Consider the following 26787-nt stretch of genomic DNA (forward strand, 5'->3'; position numbering starts at 1 on the left):
GCTCGGCGTCACAAGTTTTTTGCCTCCTCCCCACTCCTGCTCTGTGGTCTCGGTGAGTCCGTCTCCCTTAGACTTTTCTCACGTCATTCAGCCAATATAGTAACGCATAGTAACGCACGCCTTTTCCATCCTCAGTAACGGTAACGGCGTTGCCAAGATGAGAAAAGTAATTAATTAGATTACTCACTACGGAAAAAAATAACGCCGTTAGTAATCCCGTTATATTCTAACGCCGTTATTAACAACACTGTTGTTTTAATATTGATGATTTGGGCAAAAAAGTCAAGAAAACCCAAAAATCCCTTGCTCAAAAAATTAGCATGTCATGAAAAGGTACTCTTAAGAAGCTACTAAACTAATCATCTCAATCAACGAATTAACTCAAAACACCTGCGAAAGATTACTGAGGCTTTTAAAAACTTCCAACCTGGTTCATTACTCAAAACCGCAATCATGGGCAAGACTGCCGACCTGACTGCTGTCCAGAATGCCATCATTGACACCCTCAAGCAAGAGGCTGAGACTGCTGTCCAGAAGGCCATCATTGACACCCTCAAGCAAGAGGCTAAGACACAGAAATAAATTTCTGAGCGAATAGGCTGTTCCCAGAGTGCTGTATCAAGGCACCTCTGTAGGAAGGAAAAAGTGTGGCAGGAAACGCTGCACAAACAGAAGAGGTGACCGCACCCTGTGAAAGATTGTGGAGAAGGGCCGATTCCAGACCTTGGGGGACCTGCAGAAACAGTGGACTGAGTCTGGAGTAGAAACATCCAGAGCCACCGTGCACAGGCGTGTGCTGGAAATGGGCTACAGGTGCGCCATTCCCCAGGTCAAGCCACTTTTGAACCTGAAACAGCGGCAGAAGCGCCTGACCTGGGCGACAGAGAAGCAGCACTGGACTGTTGCTCAGTGGTCCAAAGTACTTTTTTCAGATGAAAGCAAATTTTGCATGTCATTCGGAAATCAAGGTGCCAGAGTTTGGAGGAAGAACGGGGAGAAGGAAATGCCAAAATGCCTGAAGTCCAGTGTCAAGTACCCACAGTCAGTGATGGTCTGGGGTGCCATGTCAGCTGCTGGTGTTGGTCTACTGTGTTTTATCAAGGGCAGGGTCAATGCAGCCAGCTATCAGGAGATTTTGGAGCACTTCATGCTTCCATCTGCTGAAAACCTTTATGGACATGAAGATTTCATTTTTCAGCACGACCTGGCACTGCTCACAGTGCCAAAACCACTGGTAAATGATTTACTAACCATTGCATTACTGTGCTCAATATGCCTGTCAACTCTCCTGACCTAAACCCCATAGAGAATCAGTGGGATTTTTGTTTTTTCTTGACTTTTTTGCCAAAATCAGCAATATTAAAACAATAAAAGGCTTGAACTACTTCAGTTGTGTGTAATGAATCTAAAATATATGAAAGTCTAATGTTTATCAGTACATTACAGAAAATAATGAACTTTATCACAATATGCTAATTTTTTGAGAAGGACCTGTATACAATCCAAACTCCCAAAAAGTTGAGATGCTATGTAAATTGTGAATAAAAACTGAATGAGATTATATGGAAATGCCAGATTTAATTATGGAATTCAAAACTGAATATATAATTTGGTGATGTCGACAAATCTCAAAAAAGTTGGGACAGGTAGCCACATGAGGCTGAAAAAGTTAATTGCACACACTATAACGAACAGCCGAAAGACCAATTACCACCAATTAGCGCTATTGGCAACCTTAATGAGTATTAGAGTTTCTCAGAGTGGCACTGTCCCGCAGAAGCTAGGATGGGTAGAAGATCACCAATTCCTGCAATGTTGCGCTCCTAACCCAATATCAGAAGCGTGTTTCCCATTGAAAAATTGCAAGTATTTTGAAGTTATCGTCATCTACAGTGCATTATTGAAAATATTACCGTACATTATATGATGTAATTTTGTGGGCTTCCCCTTAAAATATCCCAAAATGTATAACGCAGATAACACAGACAAGACTCAAAAAGCAGTTTCTCCTCTTGCACCCCTCTTTAAAATAAACTGCTGTATTTTAAGCCAAAAGAACTGTTGTGTTGGATAGAACAATAGGTCTATATGCTGCCATAGCAGATTCATGGCGCATTAAGCCGCTGAATTGTTTTTAATTTCTCCGTTTTACCCTGGAGACCCCCGTGTACAGACTTTAAAAATTTATTCACTTGCATATTTTAAACTTTTGTACAAATTACGTCACTATGAAAAAAATTGTGTGTAAAAAAGTCACAGATATCTACCTCCAAACTATCGCTTGATTGTTTTTTGTTTTTTTTCGCTACTGTCACATTTTCCCCAATATTTTAGTTGATAAATATCGATCCAAACAAAGAAAAAATGAAAAAACTAAATGTTTAGAAGGGTAAATATTTCACCAAGAAAATCTCGACCACTCCTTGATGTCTGCGATTTCTGCATCGCGACCCTCGTTATATTACCGTGTTTCACCCATAAAATCTACCAAAAATCCAGCCGTGGCCATTCACAGCTGTGTCTTGACACTCGGTGATACATGCTACACGGAGTTTTTGGATTGAAAAAAGGTAAGTACACGATAATATATCATTAAAATCATGGCGTCTTTAATTATGCTCTCTCACGCCACAATTTTAACAAGATATTATCGCGTACTTACCTTGTTTCGATCCAAAAACGCCATGTAGCATGTATCACCGCGTGTTAAGACACAGCTGTGAATGGCCACAGTCGGATTTTTATTTTATTTTATGGGTAAAACATGGTGATATAGCAAGGGGCGATGCAGAAATCGCAGACAACAAGGAGTAGTTGAGATTTTCTTTTTCATATAGTTACCCTTTTAAATGTTATTTTTCAATTTTTCTTTGTTTGGATCAATTATTTATCATCTAACATGTCGGGGAAAATGCGACAGGAACAAAAAAATACAATTAAGCAATAGTTATGAGGTAGATATCCGTGACTTTTTTACAGACGCCATTTTTTTCATTGTGACATAATTTGTTTAAAGGTTTAAAATATGTGAGTGAATAATTTTTTGAAGTCGTTTTTTTTTTTTAACGAAATATGAGACATCAATTAATAATTCTAAACTAAAAACGACAGACATTTTGAATAATAAATAGAACTAATTACCTTCGTTTTACGGCTGGGTTGAAACAAAAGCGGTTGCGCGACGTCTGTAAACGGGGGTTTTCAGGGTAAAACGGACAAATCAAAAATAGTTCGGGGGCTTCATGCACCATGAATCTGCTATGGCACCATCTAGACATATTGTTCCATCAAACACAACAGTGGTTTTAGCTTAAAATACAGCACTTTCTTTTAAAGAGGAGTGCGAGAGCAGAAACTGCTTTTTCAGTCTTGTCTGTGTTTTCCGCCATATGGATCATTGGATAATTAATCATGGCATGACATTCCCTTGAGCACAGCTCCATGTAGCGGATGGTCACGCAACCCCAATCACTACTACTACTAATACTACTGCGCCTTATAATGCGGTGCGCATTATATATGAAAAGTTTTAAAATAGGCCATTCACTGAAGGTGCGGAAAATATGACAATCAATAAAGTATCCTCGTATTGACATGTCAGATATATAAGCATTTAATCCAATTTTATGGTCTACCAACTGAAATAATAATAATTTAAAAAAACACTTAAAATCATTGGCTTATGTTTAAAGGTTTTTAATGAGAGAGAAAAAAAACATTTTTCTTAGAAGTTCCTTTATACGGCACTTGAAAATACAGTATTTAGAATAAAATAAAAAACAAACACTCCATAATTTGTTTTAACGTAATAATAAATGTATCTTCTACTATATACTTACTCATTCACATATCTCATTATTTAAGGGTCAAAATATTAGAAAAAGCTCCTACTATAATGCAACGCACATCTACAGGAGTGCAAACAGATTTGTCTGTCATTAACTTGTGCGGGTGTACCTAATAAAAGTGACTACCCTCAGTATGACCACCTGCGTCACATGCATCTACAAGATGAAAAACAAGTCCAAAGTGTTATTTTGCACAATTGGATGCGTTCTGCAGCCAAAGGATGAGGTTGTAGAAATCTGCCCGGCAACACACGGGCAAGAAAAAAGGAGGAAGGCCTTTTTGAGAACATGACACTACACTTCCTGCCAAGCACATGCCGCACGTCAGCCCAATAACGTGAACGTGCAGAGAGCAGCGTTCCCAGCTGCGGCCTTGAAAAGTGCTGACACGCCACTTTACTTTAAGTCTGTTTGTTCAGCTCCCAAACACAAAGCGCCCACTTCGTTGTTGAACATTTCCAATTTTAATTTTTTTCCCCTCACCGTATCAGGCAGTAAAAACATGGCGGGTATCGCGTGACTGATAATATTGTACTGTATTATTAACCCACATAATCATTAAAACGTACTACAGTGGTATGAAAAAGTATCTGAACCTTTTGGAATTTCTCACATTTCTGCATAAAATCAACATAAAATGTGAGCTGATCTTTGACAAATTCACACAGATGAAAAAAACAGTGTCTGCTTTAGCTAAAACCACCCAAACATTTATAGGTTTTAATATTTTAATGAGAATATAATGCAAACAATGACAGAAGGGGGGAAAATTAGTAAATGAACCATCACATTTAATATTTTGTGCCCCCCCCCCCCCCCCCCCCCCTGGCAGCAATAACTTCAACCAGACGCTTCCTGTAGCTGCAGATCAGTCTGGCACATCGATCAGGACTAATCTTTTCCCATTCTTCCATTCTTCTCTACAAGACTGCTGTAGTTCAGTCAGATTTCTGGGATGTCTGGGATGAATTGCTGTCTTTAGGTCATGCCACAGCATCTCAATAGGGTTCCAGTCTGGACTTTGACTTGGCCACTCCAGAACGTGTATTTTGTTCTTCTGAAACCATTCTCAAGTTGATTCACTTCTGTGTTTTGGATTATTGCCTTGTTGCAGCATTCATCCTCTTTTTAGCTTCAACTGCCTGAGAGAGGGCCTCAGGTTTTCCAGCAAAACATCCTGATAAACTTTTGAATTCATTAATGATTGCAAGTTGTCCAGGCCCCGAGGTAACAAAACAGCCCCAAATCATGATGCTCCCTCCATCATGCTTCAAGGTGGGGATGAGCTGTTGATGTTGGTGAGCTGTTCTATTTTTGCTCCACGGATGATGTTGTATGTTTCTCTCAAACAATTCAATTTTGGTTTCATCAGTCCACAAAATATTTCGCCAAAACTTCTGTGGAGTGTGCCTTTGCCAAGTGCCTTTTTATGAACATTAAACGAGCAGCAATGTTTTTTTTAGACAGCAGTGGATTTCTGTAGGTCTTGCAGACACTCTTTACCTCTCTGAGTACTCTTTGCTGAACGTTTGGCTTCATCTTTGGTGGAAAGCCACTCCTTGGAGAGAAGCAACAGTGCCAAACTCTCTCCATTTTTAGACAACTTCTCTGACTGTTGATTGATAAACATCCAGACTTTTAGAGATGGTTTTGTATCCTTTCCCAGCTTTATACAAATCAACAATCCTTGATCACAGGTCTTCAGACAGCTCTTTTGATCGAGCCATGATGCACATCAGACAATGTTTCTCATCAAGACATTTCTTACCAGGTGTGTGTTTTATAGTGGGCAGGGCAGCTTAAAACCACTCCTCAGTGATTGGGCACACACCTGACTTAAATTGTTTGGTAAAAATTGGTTTCAATTGCTCTTTATGTCTCCTTAGGCCAGTACTTCTCAAATAGTGGGGCGCAGAGTGATGCGAGGGGTGGCGCATGTGACCTCAGGGAACATACTTTTTGACCATACTAGAATAATGTATCATTTTTAAAGTGTGCGCAGTATTTTTGAACAAAACACGAGCACACAGCAAAGAGCACTGGAGATACGACGAGCTAAGACGAGGAAATATGACTAAGCGTATGTAGCGTTCGGCTTTGACTTTTAATACAGTGGGAGACGAGAAAAGACCAGTCTGTGTCTAAAAACGTTTGCAACGGACAACAGGAAGCCACATCAAATAAGATTTAATACTAAGATAAGACTTATAAGCATTAGACCCCACTCACATTGATAAGCCATTTCTTTTCAGCCAAGACGTGCCGAATATTGCCAACAATCGTCTCACTTTGTTTCGCAGTGTTACATCAGTAAACCAGCAAGCACTGTTAGCATCCTATAAGGTGGCATACCAAGTTGCTCAGTGCAAAATACCAAAAATAAAAACTGTCCCACTGTCCAATGACACTGTTGGTTTTGTTCGATTATTTTTGGTTTTTACGGTTAAATGGTTATTTGAATTTATTAGTACTTATTGATTGATTTTATTAAAATTTATTTTTCACTGCTAGATGGTCAAAAAATGTACCGTGAATGTATTTTTTACAGATTGGATGTGACTTTTTAAAAAAAAAAAAAAATTTAATTCAGGCAAAGTGATGCACTTTAAGTCATTTAAATACTTTATTGTAAGTTGAGCGATATATTTTTTCTTTAATAATAAAAGGGGCACAATATTGTGCAGAATATACTTATATTAATAGTTTATAGGCAAATAATACAAATTACAGTGGCAGCAGAGAGTTGTGTGTGTGTGTGTGTGGGGGGGGGGGGGGCGAAACGTTGACATCTACCTGGGGGGGCGTAACAGAAAATAATTGAAAAGCACTGCCTTAAGCAGATGGTTCCCTTACTTATTTTCCCCCTTCTGTCATTGTTTGCATGCTATCCTCATTAAAATATGAAAACCTATAAATGTGTGGGTGGTTTTAGTTAAAGCAGACGCCGTTTTTTTCATCTATGTGATTTTGACAAAGATCAGATCACATTTGATGGTGATTTTATAAAGAAATGTGACAAATTCCAAAAGGTTCAGGTACTTTTTCATACCACTGTATAAGAACAAGGGAGTATTATCCGAAAGTCTCGATTAGCTTGTGATTTGAATGGCCCTTTTTGCAATAACAGTAAATAGTCACATGAAAGGCGAGACAGATTTCCACATATTGAGATTGCTCAGTGGATGTTACTCCTGATCGAGCAACTCTTTAATTCTACATTAAATGACGAGTGGCTTACGCTAAAAGTGAGTCAGGGGGAGGCGCTAGCAAAAATAGGAAGATAAACATGAGTGTGTTTGCGGTATGAGGGCTTGACACCTGATGAGTTTTTTTTACCGTCATTAACTGCTCATTTTTTTAAAACCATAAAACAGTTGCATAATTTGCAATTGAGATTTTTTTTGGGGGGGGTAAAATAATTCAACACTCTGGAGAAACACGCGTTGACTCATTTATTGCCACTGAATTGACGTCAATGGCAGTAAATTAGTTAAAACCAAAACACGTGAAAAAATGCTACGTGATTTTCTATTGGCGTCACAGCACGTAAACCATTGGCGCTCGGATGGGGAATTTGCACCCTCTCGTGGAATCGCTTTCTGTCAAACAGATGCTAGAAGAAATGGTGCGCGTGTGCATGCGGTTTGTTGGAGGTCAAAGGTTAGGGATAAAAGTATTTGTAAGGGTTAAGCTTGAGTTGGGGCTTTCAGAGTCCCCGTTCCATGATTATATGTGACCCATTTAAAATCCGCAATCCAACCCACATGACAGTCATTCTACTGTATGTACACATATGGTCAAGATGAGATTGCTAAAACACAAATCTAAGGGTGTTTCGTAACATTTGAAATGACAGCAGGTGTGAGGTAATAGGCGATACATTTGGTGTTTTTACACGATGACTGCATAGTTTCAAAGGGTTACTCAGAAGGTGCAACTGAAGCAGAATGCTTAAACTTTTCCATCGATTTCATAAGCCAAAAAAGGAGTCCCGTGGTTCAGTCCGTGAAGTCCAGTTTGATATCCTGTAGCTAATCCTTACCCTTACGCTTCGCCACTTTAAACCAGTTTAGCAGGAGCTGCTTTGTCTTGTTGCGTTCAGGAGGTAAGCTCATGACAGTATTTACAAACAGGTTAGTCTAGAAGGGACAAAAGAATATAATAAATTAAAAAAAACATAACGAATAACAAAGTTTGTTATCTTTTTGTCGGACATGAATCAATCACCAATCAGTCATGCGGATGGCATGTATTACTCCTCTCACAGCAGTGACTTGGGTTTCTAATGAAGCCTTTCCTTACGGCTTTTTTTTCATACCATCCTGGTTCCCATCTTTTCCTGGATCCTTCCTCGCTTTTTTTCACCCTTCCATCCATGATTCCTTTATTTCATCATTCATTTCACCCTTGCATAACTCATAACTTTCACTCACTTTCTGCCATTGTCAATGATATACAGTGATCCCTCGTTTTTCGTGGTTAATGGGGACCAGAATCCACCGTGATCAGTGAAAAACAGCGAAGTAGTCCGCCCAGCTCCCAAAACAAACAAAAAAAAGTTGTGTGTGTTCAATGTATTTATTCAGATTTATCATTGGAAAGAGATACATATAAGATGATGTTTTTTCACTTTTTTTTTTCCAAAGGAAAATAAAAAAATACAGTGCCCTCCATAATTATTGGCACCCCTGGTTAAGATGTGTTTTTTAGCTTCTAATATTTTTTTAAATTCAAATAATATGGAACCTTAATGGAAAAAAAGAGAAAAATCCAACCTTCAATACAAGTGCATTTATTCAGTGGGGGAAAAATCCCACATAAAGAAATAATTATTTGACATCAAATAATGTGTGTCACAATTATTAGCACCCCCGGTGTTAATACTTTGTACAATCCCATTTTGCCAACAAAACAGCACCTAATCTTCTCCTATAATGTTTCACAAGCTTGATTTTGTGTCTGGTGAACCATTTCTGTGTAGATTTGGCCATATATTTAGGGTCATTATCTTGCTGAAAGAGCCAGTGACGACCCATCTTCACCTTTCGGGCAGAGGGCAACAGATTTTGATTTAAAATGTCCTTGTATTTCAAAGCATTCATGATGCCATGCACCCTAACAAGGTTCCCAGGGCCTTTGGACGCGAAACAGCCCCACAGCATCACTGACCCACCCCCATACTTCACAGTGGGTATGAGGTGCTTTTCAGCATGCGCATCTTTAGTGGCACGCAAGACCCACTTAGAGTGTTTGGTTCCAAAAAGCTCAATTTTGGGCTCATCTGACCAAAGCACACGGTCCCAGTTGAAGCCTGGTCCCAGGACATTTTAAATCAAAATCTGTTGCCCTCTGCCCGAAAGCTGAAGATGTGTCGTCGATGGGTCTTTCAGCAAGACAATGACCCTAAACATATGGCCAAATCTACACAGAAATGGTTCACCAGACACGAAATCAAGCTCCTCCCATGGTCATCTCAGTCCCCAGACCTTGTTTTGTTGGCAAAAGGGGGTTGTACAAAGTATTAACACCAGGGGTGCTAATAATTGTGACACACATTATTTGATGTCAAATAATTCTTTCTTTATGTGCGATTTTTTCCCCACTGAATAAATGCACATGTATTAAAGGTTGGATTTTTCTCTTTTTTTCCATTAAGGTCCCATATTATTTGAATAAAAAAAAATATTAGAAACTAAAAAACACATCTTAACCAGGGGTGCCAATAATTATGGAGGGCACTATATATATATATATATATATATATATATATATATATATATATATATATATATATATATATATATATATATATATATATATATATATATATATATATATTTATACTGGTGTCAACAATAATCGATGCGGCGATGCATCCCGATGCGGGCCATGGACGATGCGATTCGATGCGGGCAACAAGTCGAATCGATTCAGCACATATTAAAATATATAAGTCCGTTCAAAAATCTTCTGGTGATGCAATGGATTTGGTTTCCCCATTTGTATTATTATTCTCATGTTTACCTGTAGAGGGAGCTACTGTACAAGCAATGCAGGGGGGACGAGGAACCCAAATCTGCTTCCTCATGGGAGTAACGTCACAGACATGCGCAATTGCGCAGTGGCAATCGAGAAAGCAGAGAGATAAGACAAAAAAGCCCTGGTTTCAAAGCACTAATTAAATGCTGTGATTTTAAAATTTTTTTTATATATATTACTTTTTTCATTTGACTACAACCACGAATGACACAAGAGCCTATAAAAAGTTGTTTAATGTCTGACCGCTTATGTTGCCTCATGATTCACGAAAAATATGCTTTGCTTTAGCATTTTAATGCATCCCAGGCTTTAATGCATCGTGATGCATTGCCGAATCGAACCGAATCAAATCGTGGCCCTCTGAATCGAATCAAATCGAATCGAATCGTGGCCCTCCGAATTGTAATCGAATCGAATCGTGAGGGCAGTGCCGATGCACACCTCTACATATTTATGTTAAATTTTTTTTTTAAACTCATTTGCTCCCAAAACCGTATAAATACGTTCTATTTTTAATTGTTTCAGTGTCCCAAAGACGTATTTATAAGTCTTTTACGTTTTTTTTCACAAGAGACATCTCTGGGTTCTGATTCAACTTAGCTCCAAAGCACAAAGCTGAAAATCCATTTTAAAGCAATAAAACTGGCCACTGGAGGGCAGTAGCGCATTTGGTAAGACCCGCAACCCGATGCAACAGAACACGGAAGACGACCGAATGGACATTCAGGATTCCAGGCGGCGGACGACCGAGCAGAACAACCGGGAAGACGCCCATGATGCCAGGCGCTGGACGACCGAGCAGAACGACCGGGACCACCAGTGCAGCGGACGATGCCGTTGAGTCTGTGTTGCTCGTTGAGCAGAGCCCGCAGAGACTCAAAAAAATCCATTTTTATGAGACAAGCGGCGATGAGGGAAAAGTTTACCCCGGCTGTCGCAGCCACAACAGCGTCATCTCTCAGTTAGTTATGTGTAAATAAATTGTTACTTTGCTATCAAAAGCTCTATTTGTCTTGTTGTTTCTGTTATTTTGCATAAAGAAAACATTATTCAGATGTTTGGTATGTCACGAAGCAAAAAATAGCTGTGTTAAAGTCAAAGTTATGTTTGAAATGTATGCTTTTACAAAAAGCTCAATTTCTCTGTTTTTTCATCAGAAATTAGAAAATTGCTGAAACTAAGCTATTTTCTAATGCTGATTTCTAAAGGATGGAAAAAGATATGAACTAACTTTTCTTTCTGCTGAAAGAAGAGAGTCTAATCTTTCTTTTGGTGGGTTCCATGTTTATATAGAAATAGAACAGAATTTTGTGTGGGCCTTGCAATCTCAGTCAAAATCCAGTAAAACGGCTGGGAACAAAGGGGGTTGCACTGGTGAAAATGACTGGGAGTGAATGAGTTAAGCACTTCAAATATAATAATTATGAGTAGTTTTAAACATGTTACTGTCCCACCGAATTATTTTCAAACAAGAATAAAGTAGAAAAATGCTTGTCTTTATTAAATGCTTCATTGAGTGAGTCCACTCAAATCCGCTCAGGCTGCTCACTTACACACAATGAGTTGCCACTGTTTAACAAGTTAAATGATGTTGATGCATGCGGCGCTTTGAAGCTTCGGCTTCCAGGCATCTGTGGCAAGAGCAAACAATAAACGTCTGTCAATCATCGTTAACTTAAATAAGAAAATCCAGTGCTCTGCCTGACCAACAAAGAGCAGCAGGGGGGAGAGTGAAGCCTGAGGGGCAGTTTACATGGCGACTCTGCGACACAAAGACGCAATGACTGAGTTGCGGACTCGCCTCGCGTGCATATGGTGTCAGCGAAGACGAAAAATTCTGAATCCTGCCTCCAAAGTGGAAGAATCTGATTGCGGGGGGGTTGAGGGGGGCTTCCTCGGCATGCATATCAAAGGCTCCTGCGGTGCGAGACCGCGTCGTTAACGTCAGCACTCGTACACGTCACATTGGGCGTGCGCAGCGGTGCTACTAAACATTAAAAACAGCAAATATGGCGGAATGTCGGCTTTAATTTATTGTTTTAATAATATTTTTAAATTAAATATGTTGAACGTTTCAATTTTTGTGCCTTTTTGAGCAAAAGAAAAATGAAATTTCTTCGAGTGGGCAGGCATATTTTTTTCCGGGCTGAGGGAGCTTGGTGGGGTCAAAGTGCATCATTCTCTGTCGCCCAGTAAATCTGCACTGCCCCCTAAGGCCTGGCATGAATACTACATCGTTTTCATGTGGAATCGCGAAATTGTTCAAATGGAGACGCAAATGCAAATGCAAATTTGACATTTTTCGTATTCTCGGAATCGCCATGTAAACGGCCCCTGAGTTGTGCTTCTGCGTTGCGGTGACGGCGTAGCGACTACGGCGTCAATGAGCATTCGATAGTTCTGCGGCAAGGGAACACGTTGCTCTGTAATTCACCGCCAAGCCACTAGAGGGGTGTGGCATTGTGTTTAAACCGTTTTGGGGGACTCTTGTCGACTTCCTCTAGTTTTGTTTCGATTACACAACAATGCCAACGGAGATGGAACACTTGAATGTGCATCTTCAGCTCCTCAACATTGAACAACAAATGTTGATCATACGAATGTTGAGGCGCAGGTGACGCAGAAGACGCTGAATTTTGTGGAGCTGCACGTCAGGCTACGGCGGAGGGTCGTAAATCGGGTCTGCCTTGATGGCGTAGGTCTGCCGCAGAAGCATAACCCACCTTTGAGACTACGTGATTGGCTCATCTGTATTTATTTATTTGTTTTTTAATTGAAAAAAAAAATCCGCGATGGACTTAGGGTGCGAAGTTTGAAGCACGACATAGCGAGGGATCACTGTACTTCCAATTCATTTAAACAGGAAGGAATGCTTATTTCTTAGTGCAATTGACGGTAAAGACGTCCAATTCATTTTGACAGGGAGGAGCGAATGAACGTTTGTTCCGGTGCTGCAACGATTAATCGAATAACTTGAGTAATTCAATTAGAAAAAAAGCTTTGAATCAAATTTTGCTGCTTTGAGGATTCGTTTAATTAGAGTGACGATGTAATGGTTTGTTTTGAAAGTGTTGCATTTAGTTTTATTGATTTGGGTGGATACATTGCCCTCTAGTGGCAACTGACAATATGACATAACCCATCTAACATGGCTAAATCCAGCTGCTCCCTGTTAGGACCAACATAAAGTATGTTTTTGTTTGAGCTAATATGCTTGTTTATGCATTCGTTATGTAGTTTAGAAGTATATTTAGAAGTTTGTTTGTGGGAATGTATGCTTGATTTGCTAAGAGCATTGTAAAAAAACTAGCATTTTATAGCATTTAAGCTAGCGGACTTTTGCTATGCAAGTTAGCCAATTGTTCTTTTGTTGTACTCAGATCATTTTTTAAAATAATGTTTGAGGCTAAATTATATATTTTAATTTAGTTTTAAATTCATTCATTGCTCTTGTGCACGTGAGTCATTTATTCAAGGTGGTGTCTTTTCCTGTCATGGTGTGGCAGCAATGTTACCCAAACGCAGGGAAAAAAGGGAGTGTGTCAGGGAACTCAAAAATGCTTCAATAACCACAGGTCCAAAAACAAAGTACAAAAAGGGCAAGGGAATGAAACATATATCGGGTATCAAAACTCACTTGGCAGAAGAACAGGACCATGAGGGCTTGGACAACAATGACGCAACAAGAACATACAGCACATGGAAATCTTAAATACAGACATGGGGTAACGACACAATGAGGCACTGGTGGGTGACACAAGAGGCAGCGGATTGGTCAACACACAAGGAGCAGGCCACAACAGGTGAAATCAATGGGGAAGAACATGGACAAGACACACGTGGGCACAGAACTAAAGTCAAACCATGACAGTCTGTCAAAATATTGTGTACCTATACAATAGAGCAGGGGTGCCCATTAAGTCGATTCCATCGCTAGTGGGGGGTAGCTCGCGGCATCAATAAAAAAAAAAAAAAATGTTGTGCGAGTAACATAACCTCATATGTTGCTCACACAATATTAATAACTATGTACTAGTGCTGCAACGATTAATCGATTTACTCGAGCATTCGATTAGAAAAAAATATTCAAATTAAATTTTATTGTTTCGAGTATTCGTTTAATTAAAGTGGCGTTGTAATGGTTTATTTTGAGTGTTTGCATTTAGTTTTATTGATTAGGGTGGATACACTGCCCTCTGGTGTGCCTCATTTTACATGGCTGAATACAACTGCTCCCTGTTAAGACCAACGTTAGCTAAGTTTCTGTTTGAGCTAATGTTTTTTACTGTATTCACAATTTAGTTTATAGGTATATTTAGCTGTTTTTTGTGGGAATATATTTCTGAACCATTTGTTAAGAGCATTGCAAAAAAAAAAAAACGTTAGCATTTTATAGCATTTAAGCTAGTGGACTTTTGCTATGCAAGTTAGCCATTTGTTCTTTTGTTGTCTATAGATCCTTTTTTTGTTTTTTATACCAATTGAGGCTAAGCTCAGGTATTTTAATTTTTCATGTTCCTTATCCGATTACTCGATTATTTGAACTAATTCGTTCATCGATTAATCGACTACTAAAATAATCAGTAGCTGCAGCCCTACTATGTGTATAAAAAATTTTTTTTAAAACCCCTCCCTTCTGGTGTTAAGGTAGATCGCAGGAGTTTGTCTCCTTTAAAAGTAGATCTTGGAGCAAAAAACAATGAGCACCCCTGCAATATACTGGTATATCTAAAATAAGGTGTTCATTGATTAGGAGTGGGAACCTCTTTGTACCTCTCGATACGACCCGATTTGCAATTCAAAGCTCACGATAACGATGATCTGACGATATAGCGATACAACGATTTTACAGAAAAACTAACTTCTGCTGTGAATTGGAACGAGTTTATCACTAGTAGACGTCCAATCCATTTGAACCACTTCAAACGGATTGAACATCTATGGCCGTCCGTGGCAGTCAGTGTCAGGCAATGAGTAATTTTGGGCCATTTAAGGTCATTTACCTGTTGATTTTCAGTTACTTCCTGTTGATTTTGGGGTATTTTATAGGTCACTTGCTGTTTATTTTTCATTACGGAACAGGAAGTGACCTGGGAATCACCCAAATAAATAGGCAGTGACACAAACGCAACAGGAAATGACCTGTAAATGCCCTAAAATGAAAAGCAAGTGACCTGTAAATGCCCCGAAAATCGGACCGAATGACTAAATGCTCTGGTTTTGAAAAAACGAACGTTCCAAGTCTAAATGGATTGGGCGTCGAGCACCATCAATGGCAGCCTTTTTTTTCTTCTTTTTTTAATTGACACCCTTTTAAAACGATATCTCAATTCGTGACAGGAGCATATCGATAACCTTTTGGGATACAAAGTATCACAATATATCAACATTTCGGTATTTTGTCACACCCCTATCATAGATACTTAAGAGTACTTGCTTGCAACAACACGAAGGAAGGCGAGGTGGCCTCAGCCGTGTACAGATGCGCTGATCTCAGACAACTTGGCGCAACTCGGCGTCCGAGCCCTCTGTGCTCTCTGGTATAGATCTGCGTCACCGAAATAGCGTGCTCGGTACAGCATGCCTTCTTCTAAAGAGGAGAGAATGCAAATTATTTAATAGAATATGTTTTTTTTTGTGAGCAGGTTTGGCAGAATATCACTAGGTACTTTGCTGTTTCTCTTTCCAGCAGTTGTTGCGCAGGTTGGAGATATAATCATCCTCCACCGTCTCCTCCAATCGCTTCAGATTCTCGTCGTTGACGTCTCTGGGGAAGTTCTCGGCCACATAATACACGACCTTCAGGTTCCCCGTCAGTCTCTTCTGCGTGTGGCCCGCTGACCTGTCACGTGATAAAGTGTGAGGAAGCTTTGACGTGACCATTTTGGCAAAGCTTTGTTGTTTTTAACTCACGGCCGATAGCTGAGGCTGTACGCTGGACTTTTGACCATAATTTGGCTGAGGGCCGAGACAATAACAAGGATGAGGATGGGCATGATCTGCACGAAGAGGGCCAGGCCCCCCTGCTGACAGACAAAAAAAAACAAAGTTTATCCCAGCTGGTGCTGCAACGATTAATCGATTACCTCGAGTAAGTTGATTATGATAAAGGTTTCGAATCAAATTTTGCTGCTTGGAGGATTTGTTTAATTAGAATGGCGTTGTAATGTTTTTTTCTAAAAGTGTTCACATTTACTTTTATCGATTTGGGTGGATACCCTGTCCTTTTGTGGCAACAGTGAATACGACATAACTCATTTAATATGGCTGACTCCAGCTGCTCCCTGTTAAGGCAAAAATAAGGTAAGTTTTTGTTTGACCTAATGTTTTTTTATGTGTAATTGAGTTTAGAGATATATTTAGCTGTTTTTTTGTGGGAATATGTGTTTGAACAATTTGTTCAGAGCATTGTAAAAACAAGTTAGCATTTTTTAGTATTTAAGCGAGCGGACTTTTGCTATGCAAGTTATCCAAGTGTTCTTTAGTACTTATATCTTCATTCATTTATTTTATACCGTTTGAGGCTCGGCTGAAAGTGCAATCTGCATAGTTTGAAAAAACCCTCGGGAATTTTATTTTGTATTCGCATTTAATGCTCTTTTGAGAGTGCAATCTTAGCAAGCCTTTGTTTTACATCTCCTAAAATTTATTCTGCAACACATTAAATGTTCCTTATCTGATTACTCGATTAATCAAATTACCTAAGTAGTTGATAGATGAATCAATTACTAAATAATCGATAGCTGAAGCCCTAATCCCAGCATTAGTCTGAGGCAAAACGAGTTATCTTGATGTTCAATAAAGGGATGTCGCTACATTTTTTGCCTTGCAAACCAAGAATACACTGCAAATGGAACTTTAGGAATACATTAATTAAGTTGTGTTTGAAAAATGTATAACATTCTAAACTATTTAAAAAATCTGGTCTCTTTATATCATAAATTTTCACCTTTCTTAGAGTGTCTGGAACAGTATCCAACACAGTGCTTAGATTTCAATTGGGGAAAATATGGCTTAATATATACATGACTCAATACCGCCTTCTAGTGGCTACTGTAGCACATTACTTGTGAAGAATACTGTACTTACATCTCGCTGTCGTTCTCTTCTTTGGGGCCTCTGGTGCCGCATCCTCCCATTTGTGTATGCATGATTGCTACCTAAATAACAATACAAGTTGAATGAACAATTGGTAAACAGCATTTGAATGGCGACAGCGATGAGACGCACTGGCTGGGTAACCTCCTCCAAAGAACATGTTGAAGAGGTCCTCGGGTGAAATATCAGCATCAAAGTTGGCATTCGCTTGACTGGTTGGATGCCGCCTCTCCTCGCCGCACGTGTCGTATTGTTGTCTTTTGTTGGCGTTGCTCAGCACACCGTACGCGTTCCCAATAGCTGCTCAATGAATTAAAAAGAAGAAGTTATATTCAATCCTGTAGCATTAGTTTATTGGTTGTTTCTCAAGAATAATGTTGTTTTTTTGTTTTTTTTATAATTCTGCCTTCCACTTTTGTATTACATACAGAACGATTATGATAGAAGAGTAGAAATACTGTCTTCAGTATTGATGTTTTTGCAAAGTAGTAGTATAATTTTTAGAAAATGGTGGGACAACACAAAGTTAATGTTGAGAAATAGACTTCACTATCAGTTGACGGGAACAAGACGGCTTATTTTCAAAAACTTAAAATTAAAATATTTTCAAATCAAAACCAAAGCCGCTAGTGACCTAAAACCAAAACAGGCCCCTACCTTAGGCATACAGTATATGAGTCTCCATGAGGAGCGGCATCAAAAAATTCAAATTCGTTCTCTGATAAAATCCCGTTTAATTATTTTTTATATAAGTATAGGAAAACTTAAAAAGGCTATTAAATCCTCAGATTTTACGCTAGCTGCACCAAATGCAGAAATGATCACCGGTATTTTCAGGGTCAATAGCAATATTTAACATATAAGTTTTTGCCTGAAATAGCGACTTAAATCCTTTTTTATTTAGTGCAATTTTGACATAAGTTTTCAACAGCTAAAAAAATCACAAATTTTCTCATCAGAAACTTAATACTTGAGGAAAGCATGCAGAATCATCTTAATTTTACTCAACAGTATGTCAACAGCAAATGTTGTATTTTTTTATGTACAATCACAACTTATTTAGGTTGAATTCCGATGCCACTTTTACCTTACCACATCTTGCCAGCTATCTGGCCCTCGTCGTTTTTAAATTGAAATGTTACATGAAATAAAACATGTAAAATCCGATTTTTTTTTTTGTATGGACACAGAAATGTCTAAATTACTGTTTTTTGGGCCAAAAATTACCTGATTATTTGAATGTAGTTAGAAGTTAGTTATTGTGTATGCATACAAAATCCAACATGGCCATCAAAAAACAAAGAGCTTTTCAAGTTGAAAATTCTTGTAAATAAATGCGTAAGTCCCAAAAACTGCTATAGATATGAACGCAAAACAGTCTAGATTCTTGGTTAAAAGCACAAAACCTGGCAGTTATCATTCATTTTACGTAAATATTTCAAGCTAAAGTTATGCTAATTTTTTCCATTCATTTAATTTTTTTCAAGTTTCAAAGTGCATGCATCGAGCTATTTTATATAATAATTACCTTGAATCCTGGACCAAATCACTCCAAGACACTCCTGCCTGCTTGTCTGCACTAAAACTTTCGTCACGTTTCCACCTCAATCAGGGGTTAGAACGCAGCGTGTGTTTGAGTTTATCGCAATGAAAGCTTCCACGACGCTCAGCCTGGCCCAGCCCCCTATGGGAAGCCGTGTCCGTAGGAGCTGTCTTGTCATTTTATAGTGAAGTCTATGATTGAGGCAAAACTATTCTTTGGCATTTTGGTGCTACTAGTGGGATCCGTGAGGCTACTAATGTGCTACATGTGCTTACAGCACTGCACTGTAGTTTACTTGTTTAATAGCATGATACAAGGCTAGAAGATGCACTTATAGTTGGGGGGAATAAAGATTTCTGGTAAGCACATTCATTCTACTAGTATGCTTATTGTTTTACTACAGTACTGAATTAAGAATCTACTGGTATTCATTCATTTATCTTCTGAACTGTTTATCCTCATGAGAGTCGCAGGGGTGCTGGAGCCTATCCCAGCTAACAGCGGGGAGGAGGCAGAGTACACCCTGAACTAGTTGCCAGCCAGTCGCAGGGCACGTAGAGACATACAACCATCCATGCACATACTCACACCTACGGACAATTTGGAATGTTCAATTAACCTACCATGCATGTTTTGGAATTGTGGGAGGAAACCGAAGTACCAGGAGAGAACCCATACATACTCTACACAGGGAGAGAGGATGTACAGTGATCCCTTGCTACTTCGCGCTTCAAACTTTGAGCCCTCAGTCCATCGCGTATTTTTTTTCATTGAAAAAAAAAAAAATACAAATGAGCTGTCCCGACTCGATCGCTTAGTCCTACTCTCGCTCCCTCTCCCTGCTCTTTGTCCCACAGGCAGTACACGTGCTATGGAATGGCTGTTAAAGTTAACAATGTTGACAGATGTTTGTGTTTGGTCTTGCCAGAGTCACAGGCTTCAAAAGCGCCCCATGCGTCAATCATCATTTAACTTGTTAAACAGTTGCAGTAACAACTTATTATGTGTAAGTGAGAAGATTTGTAGACTCACTCAATGAAGTGCTGCGTTTAAACAAACAGGCTCTATATGCGCATTGTGCGGGTGGGGGATAAGTAAGCGCGCGCTGGAATGAATGTGTGTGTGTGGCGACGTTCGAGGCAGCCGGTGGTGTTGTATTTGGGGCAATAAACGCCTCATGTTAAAAGTGATTCTGAGCAGTTTGTAATTCCCGCATGTCACTGCAAGAGTCACAGCCAAGGGAGGTATCAGAAGCATTTCATAAAGCCAGGCATTTTGTACTGCGGTACAGTACTTTATTGTTCTTTAAAAATAAATTCGGTGGGACAGTAACATGTTTAAAACTTATCATAATTATTAAATTTGAAGTGCTTAAAAACCATTTATTAAAATGTGTTAGGTTTTGAGTTGGTTACCTCCTAGTATGTCCCTGCGATTGCCCAGATTTCACCTGTTGTGCCTGCTCCTCGTGTATCCTCCAACCTGCAGCGTCCTGTGCCTCCCACCTGTTCCTCGTTGTTTCGTTAACCCTTGTCTGTGTGTGTATATAAGCTCCCACTTTCTTGTCACTCCTTGTCGTGACATTGTCAATGTTCGTGTCCACGTTCTGGTCAGCATTTTTCCTCGTCTATCCAAGCCCTTGTGTTCCAAGTAAGTTTTTTTTGAAACGCAGTCTTTTGTTAGTGACAGTTTTCTTTGCCCCTGTGCTTTCTTTGGATCACCACAGCCTTTGTTTTGTACTTTGTTTTTGTTGGCTGTAATTAAATCATTTTTGCATCGTTCATCTGCCTCGCCTCCCTGCATTTGGGTCCACCTGCCTGCCCGCGTTACCTGAGAAAAATGTATATATACATTTTTTTAAATTATACTTTGGGGGAAAAAAAGTGAAAAAGCATGTCTTATATGTATCTCTTTCCAATGCTAAATCTGAATAAATACATTGAACACACACACACACACAAAAAAAAATATATATATATATTTTTATCGCAGCGGGTTCTGGTCCCTATTAACCGCGAAAAACGAGGGATCACTGTACTGGTATAAGGATCTTAAATCAGATAGCCAAAAACGTTACCTTTAAATGCCTCTGTGGCACCAGGGGCGTGATTCTTATCCGGATGAAATTTTAATGCTAACTTCCGGTAAGATCTTTTGAGCTCATCTTCAGAAGCGTCCTTCTGCACGCCGAGGATCTCGTAGAAATCTTTGCATTGCTTGATCCTGCAATGGGAACACAGAAATTCGGAAATAAACTATTTTTATTGGCTTGCTAGTATGTAGCGGTCGGTGCACCTACTGTGTTTAAAGCTACATTCATGTATGGTTTATACAGTTTACTTTATGAATCATTCCATATTGTTCATTTTAAGATATCTCAGATACCTTCGCACAGCATCCACTTGCTCTGCCGTGTAGGACTTATCCACGGGTTTCTCTTCAGGTCTGCTTTGGTCACCACTTTGGCTCTGTCGTAATCGAGGTCCTGAATCTCCATTCAGGTCCGCATGTGTGTCTTGTCTGGGTGTGAAGCCGTTCTTGGACATGAGATCTAGCAGCACTAAGAAATCAAACACTAACAATGAAACATCTATACATTTGCGCCACGATTTTTGCCAAAATTCCAAATACAGTGGTATCTCTACTTACGACATTAATTGGTTCTGAAAGTAGTATCGTAAACTAAAAATTGGAACATGAGGGGCGAATGACGAGGACACTGGGATACACATGTACACATATAGTAGAGATCATTATTAGCCAAGTGGATGCCAGGAAGATGCTAGGAAAAAGCCAATGGCAGAGCAGCTATAATATGTTACATTCAGTAAACTTTGGGAGCTGCGAATAGCACCCATACTGCATTTTTGTTTCGTATCCTGAAATTTCATCACAAGAGGCAATATTTTCTAGTTGAGGTGTGTCGTAAGTTCATTACCTGTAAATTTTGTATGTAGAGACGGTCGTAAGTAGAGGTACCACTGTACGATCAAACTGCTACTACTCCTACAGTAATTTTCAGGCTATAAGGCGCACCTGACTATAAGCCGCCACCCACCGAATTTGACAGGAAAATGGCATTTGTTCATAGATAAGCCGCACTGGACTATAAGCCGCAGCTGTCCTCACAGTATTATGGGATATTTACACCAAAAAATATTAATCAATAAAACTTTGACAGTGGCATCATAAGACTGTCTAAGATCAAATGAATGACCATGAAATTTTTTTGTTGAGTTTAGCTGTGCTTGTGGACAAAAGCAGTAGTGTTTTTCCTGAAAGAAGGCTCTGTGTTTATTTATTTTTGTTATTCCCTGACTCAGTTTTTTTGTTGTATTTCATTTATTTAGACAGACAATTTTGAGTGTTATTAAGACAAATGTTTTTTTTTTTTTTTGCATTCCTGGATACTGAAGAAATTAATTAACAAGCTTTAATTTCTTGTGTTTGGTAATATAATTTGTGTTCAAATAATGCAATTTACATTTCCTGTTAAAATCCAGGCATTTATTCTGGAAATTTTCAAAATGTTTCTTTAGCAGTTTTTGAAAACAAAGGTTTGAATCAAACGGTGTATCACCTGAACCAACACATACGCACTGCAAAAACACAACTCCTTAAAATTGAAGAAAAAAATTTTTAATTCCCTTGTTTTCAGTGTAAATCTACTGGAAATAAGTGAAATTATCTCCTAGTGCTTCAAGTAAAATTTACTCAGATTTCTTGAAATAATATAAAATAGCTAGCTGAAAATAAGCTTAACAGACCTATTTTAAGTAAAAAAAAAAAAAGTATATTTAATCTTTAAAAAAATTGTTTGCCAGAAATGTTCTTAATTCAATAATACAACTAGCTAATGATAGCACCAACATCATATTCATAGTTTGTGTTGACGTTCAATGTATTTGTTGTTGTTGTTTGTGCTTCTTCTCTCTCTCTCTCTCTCTCTCTCTCTCTCTCTCTCTTTCTCTCTCTCTCTCTCTCTCTCCTTCTTTTCTTCTGTCCCCCTCCTGTTCGCTGCTTTTTCCAAATAAACGAGGTACGTTGTCGTTGAATGATCACAATGGGAGTATGTCACATTCCCATGTGATATATTAAAACTGTTTAGACCAATCGGACACTCAGGTCTCCATTCTCTGTGACAGGCAGCTGAACAGGACAGGTTAAAGAAAATAAAGAAAGAGAAATGTTCTTAATTCAAGACTAGATATTGTTCAAAAAATTATTTGAAAGTATTTTTTCTTGATTTAGGTAAAAAATGACCGACTTTTAGATGTATAGGCTTAATAGGAACAAATGGTAATATTTACTAAAAGTAAGCGGAAGAATCTGACGCATTAATATGTTAACTAGCCTTTAAAACTCAAAACAAAAATGAAAATTATTCGACTAGATTCAAGAAAAATTAAGAGATTAAGACGTTATACTGTAAATTTGCAGTGTGAACGTTAGGGTATAGTAGTATAGGTCAATACAGATTTATTTTGCGTCAATCATCAAGCCTATCAATTAATTATAGGGTTGTTCCGATCATGTTTTTTTGCTCCCGATCCGATCCCGATCGTTTTAGTTTGAGTATCTGCCGATCCCGATATTTCCCGATCCGATTGCTTTTTTTTCTGCTCCCGATTCAATTCCAATCATTCCCGATAATTTTTCCCGATCACATACATTTTGGCAATGCATTAAGAAAAAAATGAATAAAACTCGGACGAATATATACATTTAACATACAGTACATACTGTAAGTACTGTATTTGTTTATTATGAAAAAAAATCCTCAAGACGGCATTTACACTATTAACATTCTTTCTGTGAGAGGGATCCACGGATAGAAAGACTTGTAATTCTTAAAGGATAAATGTGACTTTGTATATTGTGACTAAATATTGCCATTTTGTGTTTTTGTTGAGCTTTCAGTAAATGATACTGCACCCATTTAACTGTTCTGCCCAAATGCATGATGGAAAGTGCAACCATGACTGTGCGTAGGGACACCAATTCATATATCTTCTCTGCGTTGGGAAAAAACATAGGGTGTTAAGAAAATGATCAACAACTACCTTTCTTCCCCACATTACCTCTCACGATATTTTTAATTGCTGAGAGAGAGATTCTAAGGCTTTAGCCAGATAAAACGAGGCTCCAAAGGCTGTCCAAATTCTCTCTGCTAATTATACGCTGCCTTTAAGCTCTATATATAGGTAAACTGCGCCTTTATAGAATGTACGCGATAATGCGTGAATGGGTCGTGCAGCGCATGCGTGATTAATTAACGTGATTAATTAAAAAATATTAATTACCGATGTTAACGCAATAAAGTTGATAGCCCTACTTTAAGCCAAAACTACTCTGGATGAGTGTAAGACATTTTGTCTGTAACGTTAAATACAATTAGAAAACGATTTCAATAAAATATATTTATATATTAAAACAAGGCATGTCTGATATTTTTTTGCCGATTCCGATACTTTGAAAATGTCGTGATCGGACCCGGGATGCCGATCGATCGGGACATCTTTAATTAATTAGGTTCTTATTGGAGAGAAATGTAGCCCTGACCGTCGTTCACCCAATCTTTTTAGTTTTATTAATGTTCCATCTCCAGCAACATGTGTACATGCAGGTTATGATTAAGGTTATGTGGTCCCTTCCAACACTGAGACCAAACCTACGCTCTTGTTAAAAACTCATTGAAAAATTCATTGGTATACCTCAGCCCTTTAGCACTATATCGTTCTCAGCATTTCACACTTATCTTAAAAAATATTTCATATACAGTATATTGAAAAATCATAAAAATGACTTAACAGGGCTTCACTCCAACTTCCCCAAACTGTAAATGAATTCATTTCAAAATATGTAATTATTTTTATTGAAGATGTCTCACTGCTTAGTGATGGCGTCTGTCCTGGGCCAGTTTGCCGTGTTCCAACTACCCCAACACCCTTGCTTACATACTGTACTACTGTACATCATACTGTATGCACACTCACTCACATGCATGCAGAAAGCAGGTGATGCGTTCAAGTGCCAATATGTGGTCAATATGGACTCACCCCTCGCCTTCTCGGTGGGGAACAGCCTCTGGGCTTTCTCCAGGAATCTCCTCGCTTTGTCCGGTTGCTCGCTGCTCAACGCCGCGGCGGCGATGTCGACGCACCGCTCCGCCTCATCCCGGTTCACCTCCATGGTGGTGGACCTCGGTTTGGTTAGCAGCAGCACCGGAAGTCGATAAAAGCGTGCGTTGACGTCATGCGGATGCTGATGCCGGTAAACGCAGCTTGCAGAGAGGACGTCTTTTTGTTAACCAGCCTCTAATATATTCATGGAGCAAGTGACTTCAAGAAATGGGCTAGCGCCGTTAGCCAAGGTTGAGTGATGGGGATGCTAGTGGAAGTTGCCCTCTAGAGGGAGACAAATAGCTTCTTTAAAAATGTAGGTCAAAGGGTGTTTTGTTATTGTATTTATTTCCAGAAATTGGTGACATTTCAGGGTGACCTTGCAACCTTTATTGAAGAAATTTATTTGATCTTATCCAGAATTGTGACTACACATTTGCAAATTTTTAACATATCAGTATTTAATGCTCAACTTGAAGTTCAAGCCTAGGGCGGTAGGTTTCTTGGAAAGAACACCAAAACTATAAAAAAGTAATACACATAATAAGAAAAAATATCAAATGAGCAAAAATTAATACTGATAATTAAAATGTGAATCCAATGAACAAAATGAGCAAAATTGAAAATGATAGGAACTGCCCTTCACTTTCAGAACAATGTGAATTATTGTTTGTCGGTTTTTGCCGTGATTGACTGGCAACAAGTTTAGGGTGTAACTCTGTCTCCTGCTCAAAGGTGAGGCTCTAGCACCCCTCAAAGATTACAAAAAATACTAATAAATATATAAATTCAAATAAAATATACAGTATTTTTATCTAAAATCTGATCACATCATGTATGTACTGTTTCCCTAACATCGCTAATGTCCACGCCGTGAACGTACAAAAAAAAAAAAAAAAAATATATATATATATATATATGTATATCTTTAAGTCCACTCATTTAACTCTTTGGCTGCCAGTGAATGCGCGAGACGTCCGATCCATTTTGACTGGGAGGGGCAACGCCTAGCACTGTCTGTGGGACTGAAAATGACCATGTACGGCAAATCCTCCCAATTTAAATGAATCGGACATCTATCACCTTCGATGGCCTGCTATGAGCATACGCGGAGTTTGAGGGGGGCAGGAGGGGCAGTGTCCCCCCAGTGGCCGAAAATATCCTTGCATGCAATTGACCGTAAAGCAATACAACAAACAACAAAAAAGAATGAAATGAATAAGAATCCTGCAAAGTATTTCATAATGGGTCGAAATTATTTTTGAAACAGATCATGTGACAAGCACCTGAGTGACGGTCCTTTGCTTTGCTTAGCCAAAACTACAGCTGAGGATGGATATTTAGAATTTCTTTTAACCTAAGCTTTCAAAAGCCTCAACAACAACTGAGTTTGAACCGAGGCTTGAATATAAACAATGTCAAGAGGTATATAATTCTAAAAAAATAATGTAAACTAAAGTAACACATAGATGAATGTGCTGACAACGAAATCACACAAAAATGATCAGTGAAAATCAAATGTATAAACCCATGGAGGTCTGGATTAGGATTTATACTCAAAATTAAGGTGGTAAAACACACTACAGGCTGATGCAACTTTGATGTAATGTCCTTTGAACAAGTCAAAATGAGGCTCAGTAGTGTGCGTGTGGCTTTCGTGTGCCTGAATGACCTCCCAACACATTCAACTATTGAAAAAACAAAGTATTAAAAAAAAAAAAAAAAAAAAATCATCTATATTTTTTTGAGCAGTGTATACTTTGTATATTTTGCAAGTTAATTATACACTGTGTTTCGGGGTTATTTAGATGTTTTGCTCGCACAAAAGTTAAATTTGAGTTATATACAGTATTATGGGGAAAAAAACAACAACTTTAGAGTGTTACTTGGGGCCGTAACCGAGAGTATTTCTGTTCTTAGTCATTTTATATTGATCAATTTACCTTTTATTCATTAATTTATAAATGTATGTATAATTATATAAATAATAATTATTAGAAAAAATATATATAATGATTGCTAATATCTTTTATAAATGACCAAAAATGGCCCTGGTTGACAAAAAAAAGGGTGTGTATGAGGGGGCAGAGCAGCTCAATCACACATCTGGATGGAGCGCGAAGAAGAGGTGGCGAAC

At 38.7% G+C, this 26787-nt stretch overlaps 1 protein-coding gene across 3 annotated transcripts; it reads right to left on the minus strand.

Moving 5' to 3' along the window:
* Positions 1 to 4675: 4675 nt before the first annotated feature.
* On the minus strand, positions 4676 to 25053 carry dnajb12b (DnaJ heat shock protein family (Hsp40) member B12b). Of its 3 annotated transcripts, none has more exons than XM_057826974.1 (9): positions 24588 to 25053; positions 20914 to 21088; positions 20606 to 20751; positions 17118 to 17285; positions 16977 to 17047; positions 15801 to 15910; positions 15557 to 15729; positions 15325 to 15477; positions 4676 to 7987 (listed from the first exon to the last, which is right to left on the minus strand). In XM_057826974.1, the coding sequence occupies exons 1-8, from the start codon at positions 24718 to 24720 to the stop codon at positions 15356 to 15358; spliced, it is 1098 nt and encodes a 365-aa protein (XP_057682957.1). In that variant the 5' UTR covers positions 24721 to 25053; the 3' UTR covers positions 4676 to 7987; positions 15325 to 15355. The 3 variants fall into 3 exon arrangements, with proteins under 3 accessions (XP_057682957.1, XP_057682955.1, XP_057682956.1); XM_057826972.1 differs by having other exon boundaries at positions 15801 to 15913; positions 24588 to 25049; XM_057826973.1 differs by lacking the exon at positions 4676 to 7987 and having other exon boundaries at positions 9700 to 15477; positions 15801 to 15913; positions 24588 to 25051.
* Positions 25054 to 26787: the final 1734 nt, after the last annotated feature.

The sequence above is a fragment of the Corythoichthys intestinalis genome, chromosome 21 (genome assembly GCF_030265065.1).
Source record: "Corythoichthys intestinalis isolate RoL2023-P3 chromosome 21, ASM3026506v1, whole genome shotgun sequence".
In the NCBI taxonomy this organism is placed as follows: Eukaryota; Metazoa; Chordata; class Actinopteri; order Syngnathiformes; family Syngnathidae; genus Corythoichthys; species Corythoichthys intestinalis.